The 9,807-nt window shown below is 33.3% G+C and overlaps 1 protein-coding gene across 2 annotated transcripts; it reads left to right on the top strand.

Annotated features, from left to right (window-relative positions):
• Positions 1–2,864: 2,864 nt before the first annotated feature.
• LOC141677788 (disease resistance protein RPV1-like) lies at positions 2,865–7,450 on the top strand. 2 transcript variants are annotated; one of them, XM_074483855.1, is made up of 6 exons: positions 2,865–4,649; positions 4,753–5,037; positions 5,115–6,441; positions 6,551–6,634; positions 6,756–6,997; positions 7,090–7,450. In XM_074483855.1, exons 1-6 carry the CDS (start codon positions 3,063–3,065, stop codon positions 7,264–7,266), a joined length of 3,702 nt encoding a protein of 1,233 aa, XP_074339956.1. In that variant the 5' UTR covers positions 2,865–3,062; the 3' UTR covers positions 7,267–7,450. The 2 variants fall into 2 exon arrangements, with proteins under 2 accessions (XP_074339956.1, XP_074339957.1); XM_074483856.1 differs by lacking the exon at positions 7,090–7,450 and having other exon boundaries at positions 6,736–6,944.
• Positions 7,451–9,807: the final 2,357 nt, after the last annotated feature.

Here is a 9,807-nt window from a genome sequence, read left to right as displayed (position 1 = left end):
TAGTCAAACATAAAAGTATACACCTTCCGTTCCATTAAATACTTTTCGGCACACTTTTCAATACTCATTTAAAACATAATTTCATAATATTTTTTAAAAAAAAAATTTCCTTGAATAAAAGTTTTATTTTTAAACTTTTATTTAAAATAAAAAAATAATTAAAAATATATTATAAAATTATATTTTATAGAAATCTCGAAATGCGTGTAAATAGTGAACGTATCCAATTCCCCGATTGGACGGAGATAGTAATTATCTTGAATACAAATGTAGTGAAAATTGGAAAGTCAACAACAGCTGGGGGTATCAAAGCTTGCATGGTAAGGTTTTGACATTTGACTCAACTACTCCACCGTCTGAAACTGGGTACACTCTCCAGCCTCTGTAATCGTACGAATCGTTCAGTTATGGATGCATGTGTTTATCTTTACCCTAAATCACAGCCCTGAAATGAAAGCCTCAGATACGTACTCTCAAAGCTTCACTTCACATGTACACATATTATCTTTAAACAAGTCGCAAGTCAAAGTTTTAAATATTGCGTGTTTGTAATGTTACACGTAATTAGCTTTAGCTGTACCATCCGTTTCCTAGTCAATTATTAAATTTACATATCTGTCAAAAAATAAATTAAAATTAAATGTATAATCAGCAATACAATATTGCAGTAACAGCTTGGAAATTAGCCAGTCACAGTGGAGAGGACACACACAGATTTCTTCTTGTGTAAAGCCATAAAAAAAATTAACATAAATATTTAATGTTGAATAAATTTTAGTATCATTTAAGAGGGTAATAAAATAACTTACTTTTTTTGTCAAGGAAATTACTTACTTTTAACGTTGAATAAATTATATCATTTAAGAGTGTAATACAGTAAAAACTCGATAAATAAATATTCGATAAATGGATAATCTCGCCAAATTAATATTTTGTTTCGATCCCAACATAATAGGGATAATATATTTTTTATCTCCATAAATGAATATTCTCGATTAATAAATAAAATAGTTCGGTCCGAAAAATATTTATTTATCAAGATTTAACGATAATAATATAGCGGTAAAAATTTGATTTTCATTATTCATGAATTGTGTTTCACTCTCGCTTACTCAACAACTTATACGGGGGGATATCTAATACTCCCTCGCTCTCTCATTTTAACGGTCATTTTTAAAAAATTACGCATATTAGAAAAAAGTTGATCAAAGAATACATTTCAAAATTTGCACTTATTAAATGCACTAGTTTTATATAAACTTTAAACTTGTAAGATTTCTCCAAAGAGTTTCATAGTTCAAAATCAAAATTTCCGGGGCTCAAAATTTTTAATATAATGGGCTGGGCCACCATAGCTTTGGAAGTGCGCATTTAACAGGCTAATCTGATAAAAGAAGCCTGCCTACCAAACAAGCTGAATTTTATAACATGTCTACGTTTTGGTTCGTAATTTTTTTTAGATTTAAAATTCGAATTTGTATCTGAATTTAATCAGAAAGTTTTAAATGCAGTTAAGAAATTTTTTACAAAATGTTTAACTCACCAGCATGTAATGCTAGGTTTCCGAAATTTTTTCTCCAAAAATTTCCTCAAATATTGATATGTCATATAAATATTACTCCCTCAGTCCCTTCCAATTGTTTACATTTATGAGGAAGTGTCTGACACGTATTTTAAGGTGCATGAAAAGTATAGTTATGTAAATTATTTTTACAATTTTTCTTTTTCTGAATAAAAGTTGAATGTTTTAGTTTTTATTCAGAAAAATAAAATTGTAAAAAAAGTTACATAACTATACTTTATATGCACCTTAAAATGCGTGTCGAATACTCTCTAAAAAATGTAAACATTTGAAAGGGACGGAGGGAGTATATAAGAACCTGCGTGCATTATCATGCGCTCATAAATTAAAACATGCCATGTGTTTGCCACGTAATTTGATAAAAAAAATTGACGAAAAATTTTGGGGAACGTGTGAACAACGAGAGTCATGAATAATATTGTCAAATGGACACTAATTGAGAGAACACTTATGGATAATTGGAAAATAATTGAAATGATTATTGAATAATTAAAATAATAAAATAAATTTAATTTACCAGCCTTAATATATTAGGATTACAAAAGAATATATAAATCGAACTAAAAATCATATCAGGAAAGTAGCTTATTAAAATTAATTGGAGAATAATTCGATCAAATTGGAATTTTATAAAATATTTTTTTTTCTTTTTCCTCTGCTTCAAATGAGACTTTATTGTTCGTTCCTATAGCACTTTCAAGAGTTGTGATATGTATTAATTTATGCTTCAAAATCTGTCATTAAGATTAAAATACTTTTTCGTCACAAAATTAAATAATTAAAGTCAACCAATAAAAGAAATAATAAACGTGGAGGTGTATTTTTTACTCTGGAGTTGTACGTCAGATCAGCTCGAATTGCATTGACCATATAACAAAAATTAAAATCTTTAAATTATTTCTTTCCAAATAATATTAATAAATAAATATTTTCACTCCCCAAAAGATTTCAAGAAACATTATCTTCAAGAAATCATGAAATACTAGTAATTCAGACATGTCACTATAGTTATTTTTATATTTCAAATTGACAATTTTGAAAATGAGTATTCATGGTAGCGGATGCGAGTTCTTACGATAAAAAAATGAGTATTCAAAAAATCATATAATCACTCAAAATTTTAAAAACGTAATTGAGTAAATTCGATTTCCAAATTTTACAGCCGTTTTAACAAATTTTTCCTTGAAATTTAAATTTCTAGAGACCCACCACCAGCAAGTGGGGATAATAGTGTGCTGTCAAGTAAAGAAGAAAATGAGAAAATGTAACCCTACATCTTTTCTTACAGTTGAAATGCTGTCCAAACAAACACTCTATCTACCTCTTTCACTTTACTAATTACTTCTGTAGTAATGTGTCAAGCAAAACCAGAGCAAATTATTTCAGATGCTGATTTTGTCATGTTAAGGTAGGATCCCTTGCCATGTTTTACGAGCAGGATATACCGTGTATGTTTGGTTTGGTTTGATCTTACGGTAGCATGGCACATACAGTGACTTCTTCCTCCACAAATAAACATTGGACTTATGATGTCTTTCTTAGCTTTAGGGGATCAGATACAAGAAACAATTTCACAGACAGTCTTTATAAAGCTTTGTGCCAAAAAAGAATACACACATTTCAAGATGATGAGGAGCTTAGGAAAGGAGAAGACATAGCACCTGCCCTTCTCAAAGCCATTGAAGAATCAAAGATTGCAATTGTTATTTTCTCGGAAAATTATGCTCAATCTCCGTGGTGCCTTGATGAACTTGTCAAAATTCATCAGTGTATGGAAACAATGGGACAGTTGGTTCGACCTGTTTTTTACAAAGTGGATCCAGCAGATGTTAGACATCAAATCAGAAGTTTTGGAGAAGCAATGGCTAGGCATGAACAAAGATACAAGGATCGGATGGACAGGGTTCGAAATTGGAAGTCAGTGCTGCACAGTGTGGCTAACTTGTCTGGATGGCATATCAGGTATGATCAATATGATCAGTTTATTCACGAGATTACCGATGAAGTCTGTAAGAAGTTGAACTCGATATTTATGCATGTTGTTGATTATCCAGTAGGGTTAGAGTCTCGTGTCTCAGAAGTGACTTCACTTCTGGAAATTAATTCTAGTGATGATGTTCGCATGATTGGGATTTTTGGCATTGGTGGAATAGGAAAATCAACAATTGCACGAGCGCTTTATAACTTTGTTGCTGACAAATTTGATTACAAAATTTTTATAGCAAATGTGAGAGAGAATTCGATCAAACTTGGTTTAGAAGAACTGCAGAAACAAATTCTTTCGCAGGTGTATATGGAGAAAGGTTCCAATGTACACAATGTTAACCAAGGAATAGCTATAAGTAGAGACAGACTTCCCCGTACTAGATCAATTCTGTTGATTCTCGATGATGTTGACAAACGAGAACAATTGCAAGCCTTAGCAGGAGGAATGGATTGGTTTGGTTCGGGTAGTAGAGTTGTTATTACAACAAGGGATAAGCATTTGCTAGATGTTCATGGAGTCGATAAAATATATGATGTGAAGGAATTAAACGATGATGAAGCTCTTGAACTGTTCAGTTGGAAAGCCTTCAAAAGAAGCAAACCAGACGAAAGTTGGATAGAAATTTCAAAGAGGGCAGTGTTTTATGGCCAGGGCCTTCCACTAGCCATGGAAATAATAGGTTCTGAGTTATTTGGTAAAACAATTGATGAATGGGAATGCACATTGCAAAAGTACAAAAGCATTCCAAATAGAAAGATTCAAGAAATACTAAGAATTAGTTTCGATAATTTGGAGGAGAATGAGAAAGCAATTTTTCTTGACATTGCATGCTTTTTCAAAGAAGAGAAACTGGATCATGTCAAACATATACTAAATGCATGTGGATTCTACTCAAAGTCTGGTATTCGAGAACTTACTGACAAATCTTTGATAGCTGTTAAAGAAAATCGACTGTGGATGCATGATTTAATTCAAGACATGGGGAGAGAAGTTGTTCGACAAGAATCACCATTAGATCCTGGAAAACGTAGTAGATTATGGTTTCATGAAGACATTGTTCGAGTACTAAGTGACAACATGGTGAGATATAACACATGTTTTATCATCTTAAATTCCTCCTATATCTATGTTTATTACTGAATGTTCTGTCTTCTCTTTTTTCTTTCTTTTGGAATGAATATAGGGAACAGATAAGCTTGAAGCTATAGTGTTAGACTTGCCCAGACAAGTGCATGAAGTGGAGTGGAATGATGAAGCTTTTGAAAAGATGAAAAATCTTAGAATGCTTAAAGTTGATCAATATCAAATTGGATGCTTTTCCAAAGCTCCCAAGCATCTCCCAAATAACTTGAGGGTACTTTTCTGGGATGACTATCCGTCATCGTCATTGCCACCTGATTTTCATCCCAAGAAACTTGTTATACTTGAGTTAAGGTACAGTCGTATTGCATTGGAGAAGCCATTCAAGGTAAAATCACTACCGCTTGATGAAGAAGTTTGACTCTTTATAATAATTAATTACAGACAGTTTTTATTTTATTGCAGAGGTATGATTATTTGACTCACATGGATCTAAGACATTGTTCTTCTATTAAAGAAGTACCTGACATTTCTCAGATCCCAAATTTGGTAGATTTAAGTTTTGATGGATGCACAAATTTAGTGAAGTTTCATGATTCTGTTGGATTTCTACATAAGCTTGTTAGATTGAGTGTCTGGGGATGTACAAGCCTCAAGAGTTTTCCATCTCTTGTGAAGTTGACAGCCCTTGAACATCTTGATTTCAGGAGAACTTCAAAACTCGAGAGATTCCCAGATGTTTTGGGGAGAATGGAAAAGATAAGATTCATTGATGTGGGGGAGACTGCAATTAAGAAACTGCCATCTTCATTTGGCAATCTAATTGGGCTCGAAAAGTTATGTTTGACAAGGTGTGTATGGCTTGCCGATTTGCCAAGCAGTTTTCTGGCTTTGCAAAACCTTAAGGAACTTGATATGGGAAATTGTCCAAAAATTCGGAAATGTTTGAGCATGTTCAAGAAACATGGACAAAGAGTTGAAGGTTCAGTTACTTCGGTATTGAACTTGGTTTTACTAAATGTCAAATACTGTGATCTATCAGATGATGATGTTTACATTATCCTCAGTAGTTTTAACAAGTTAGAAAAGCTAAACCTCTCAGGAAACAACTTTGTTACTATACCGCCATGCATCAAAGAATGTTTCCACTTGGAGACTCTCCAAATGGATTATTGCAGTTTTCTCCACGACATTCCAGAGATTCCATCAAGTTTACGAGACATAAGTACTGATTTTTGCAGATCATTGACTAAACGGTCATCAAACATATTATTAAGTCAGGGTTTGAAGGAGGTCAAGAACTTGCATGTTCAAGTCCCAGGAAGAGGGATTCCGGATTGGTTTGATCATCGTGTAAAAGGGGGATCCTTGTCCTTCTGGTTCTCTGGAAATTTCCCAGTAATAAGTGTATGTTCTGTTTTTGGAGGACAAGAAGAGTTATGGTTAGACTTCCAGCTAAACCTATTCATCAATGGCCTCAGAGTTTATGTCTATCGTAATAATTATACCGTAAAACTGGAGCATTTTACATGGCTACATGATCTAAGAACTGAAATGTCCTCCAAGCAGTGGCGAGATCTTGATACATACCTACACCATGATTGGAATCATGTGGAGCTTACATTTGAATTGTCAAAAGGGACAGTAAATTGGTGCGGAGTTCATGCATACAAGCAAGACACAGACATGGAAAATATCGTGTTCACAAATCCTGATTCTGAAAATTGGAGCATGGCCTCTGATCAGTTTGATGATGAAAGTGAAGACTACTTTTCATGTACATCAGACGAAGGTACCCAATTAAATGTCATAGATAATGCTATCCGATTGTTGTGACTTCTGATGTTAAATTTAGGCTATGGTGCTGATTGATGATGCATGCACTTCTCTTGTAATTGCAGAAGAAGAAAACACAACTATGGACCTCAAGAAAGCATTAGGACACTGGAAAATCATCAATTTGTGGAAAAGGATACATCATCATTGTACGTAATTAATCCTCCTGCAAAATGTATTTTTATTTAATCCCGTTCTTTTGATCTTCTAATGCGATATTTTCCCTCTCAAAAAAATGTTCACTTGGCAGCTAAAAAAATTGATTTGCAGTTAAATTGCGTCGTCCTGTATTCACTGAGAGTATTCGCAACATGTTGATTATGGTGATCTACATCATTATAGCCGGTGGCAGAGCTAATCTGTTCAAGCATGAGTTTGGGATAAGAAAAAGAGAGAAGATGTTGAAGGCCTCACAGTGTTATTTTCGTTCCTCAGCCGGTCTGATTGCAGGAGTCCTTTTTATCTCTACTGAAAAAGTTGCTTTCTGTGATGAATTAGTCCGTAAACATCAGGTAATTTATGTCATAACTAACCCTTTAAAATTGATAATTGAAGATTTTGATGCAACAGTTGCATTAAAGTTAATTGAGGTGAGTTTTTGCAGTTGGTGATACCCATAGAAATGATTACAAAAATCAAGCAAGGGAAGAAGCTGAACCAGCCAGCTGAGGAGTACATAGAGATTACCACTGAATACAATGCAGAATTTCGATTTGTAGGACTATTACAATATGAGAAAGCTTGGATGAGCTTAATGAAAGCCATTGCCAAGACCAAATAAATTTGGATGAAAAGAATTCTACATCTTAGACACCATTACAAACTGATAAACGTACACAGGGAGAGAGAAAAGTAGGGTTTTATTATAATACGACTTGTAAAGACCAAATAAATTTGGCTGAAAAAAGTTATACGTCTTAGACACACCGTTATAAACATGTAGAGAGCAACAGGCTATGACTTCCTCTTGGATGTGCACTTCTTAAGTTTCTGCAATTTTAAGGTTATATTGTGCTTTTTAACATGTACAACACAGAACATGAGTATCCAAGACTGAGACCTATGACATTAGGTAGATAATGTGGTTCATCTATATTATCACAAGGACAATTCACCACGTCACCACCAGTATGAAGTAACCATCCATGTCAATCAACATTGAACAACAGACTGATACATCGACAAAGCATAAATGACGTCCATTTCCGTGCAGCTCCACACAAGGCCATCACCTTGGTTAAAAAAGATGACCATCAAGTGCGATCGCATTGGACCTACAAACACAGGAAGCTTTTCCCTGCTGTTCACTTTCCCAAACTAACCTACTTTGTTCTATTCTTTCCAAAATGACCTACTGTTTTCAACTCTTCCCAAACTAACCTACTTTTTATATTTTCTAACTTTTAGTTATAATTATAAATTATACATTATTATTAAATTATATATATGCTGAATTAAACAACTTAATAAACTAAAACATATAGACAGAACATTTTTATTTAAACCGAAAACATTACAACTTAATAAACTAACAACATAAAATTAAATTAAAAATATTACATTAAAGATCTTTTTTAGGACAACGTGCACTGCGTCTCGTGTGACCTTGTTGTCCACATTTTCCACAAATTTTACCAGTCTGCGAGTTATCTATTTCTGTGCGAATTCTTTGACTTTGACCTTTGCTGTGCTTTTTTCTTTTTCTTCCTCCAATCCTCATTAGGTACGAGCTTTCCATACCCCTCCCAATTATTTGCTATCGGAAATGTCCAAAATGATAGATGCGGTATTGGAGAAAATTCATATTGCCACATCTCAAATAATTTTGGTAGAGTATGATATGGTTTAATGTATTGCTTCCAATCTAGGTTACATGTCATACAAGCAGCAACTATATGAGAACAAGGAGAATGATACCTGTGCCATTTTCCACAAGAACAATATCCTTTAGAGAGATCTTATATGATGTTTGTTGCCACCTTTCCAAAATCCCTTATCTGTTTTGTATCTTGCAGTAGTCACCTCAAATACCCCTCTTTCTTGATTCTATGGAATAATCTTATGTGTCGATGCCTTTTCTTCAATTTTTTGAAAGAGCTCTCTCGAATTCTTGCAATATACATGACCATTTTGAAGATCGTTCAGTGTTTGAGTTCGTCTTTCAGCAACAAGTTTGACACTTCGATAATATATGTACTCAACCATTGAAGTGACTGGGAGATGACGAGCGGATCGTAATTGACCATTATATGTTTCAACCATATTTGTTGTTACTTGACCATATCGATATCCTCCATCATGAGACATAGTCCACATCTCTAGTGGAATGTCTCGTAGCCATTCTTCAACACTCAAACTAAGGTCTTTGATTTTTTCATTGCTCTTTCAAATTTTCTCACTTGAGATGTATTTTCAGCCAACCAACATAACAACTTCAAATGTACCATCAATACTGATAACTGGTCGAGCATGTTGCCACCCCTATATCATCGGTTTGAATGTCCATCACACACGTTTACAAACAGATGTATCGACTGTTGTAGAATCAGCTTCAGCTTCAATTGAAGCAATAATTCCTGGATTATAGTACTACCAAGAGGATTAACACTAGAGGCACTAGAAAAATCACCTGAATTATTAGTAAAAGCCTTCGTTGTAAACCATGGGGCGGTAGGTACATGTGTTCCGACTGCTGTGCTTGGATTGTCTCCTTCTTCACCATCAGAACTTGCTGAATCTGAATTGGGATTGTCTTCATCTTCACCATCAATTTCATCACTTTCAGACTCGTGTGGAGAGATTAAATGATCAGTTTCACTTAAATTGAATACTGCATTTGCTCTTTCCATCATATATAGAAAACTCTCATTATTCATCTGCAAATTAATTTGCTTTGTTTTTCTATGATTTATTTGTTGTAGATTGGTTTGTATATATAGGCATTTTAGAGATAGGATAAGAGTAATTTTGTTTTGTGTTTTGATTGGTTGTCAAGATTACATATTTTATTAAATTTTAAAGATAAAACATTATCTCAATATCTTCATTTCTATTGGTTGTCCAGATTTTATATTTGATCATATCTGATATCAATAATGTAGTGTGGTTGTCCAAACAAGTTTTTTTTAATTGCTCAAACAAGAAATATGCGAAATAAAATAGAAAAAAAAATTAAAATATGCATTATATTTAACCAAGTATTAATGAATTATTGTATTTTAATTTTATTTATTATTGAAAATGTTATATTAAAAAATTAATCCAGCATATATATAATTTAATAATAATGTATAATATATAATTATAACTAAAAGTTAGAAAA

The sequence above is a fragment of the Apium graveolens genome, chromosome 8, assembly GCF_009905375.1.
Source record: "Apium graveolens cultivar Ventura chromosome 8, ASM990537v1, whole genome shotgun sequence".
In the NCBI taxonomy this organism is placed as follows: Eukaryota; Viridiplantae; Streptophyta; class Magnoliopsida; order Apiales; family Apiaceae; genus Apium; species Apium graveolens.
Note: the sequence above shows the minus strand (reverse complement) of the source record. Positions and strands in the feature narration are given on the sequence as shown.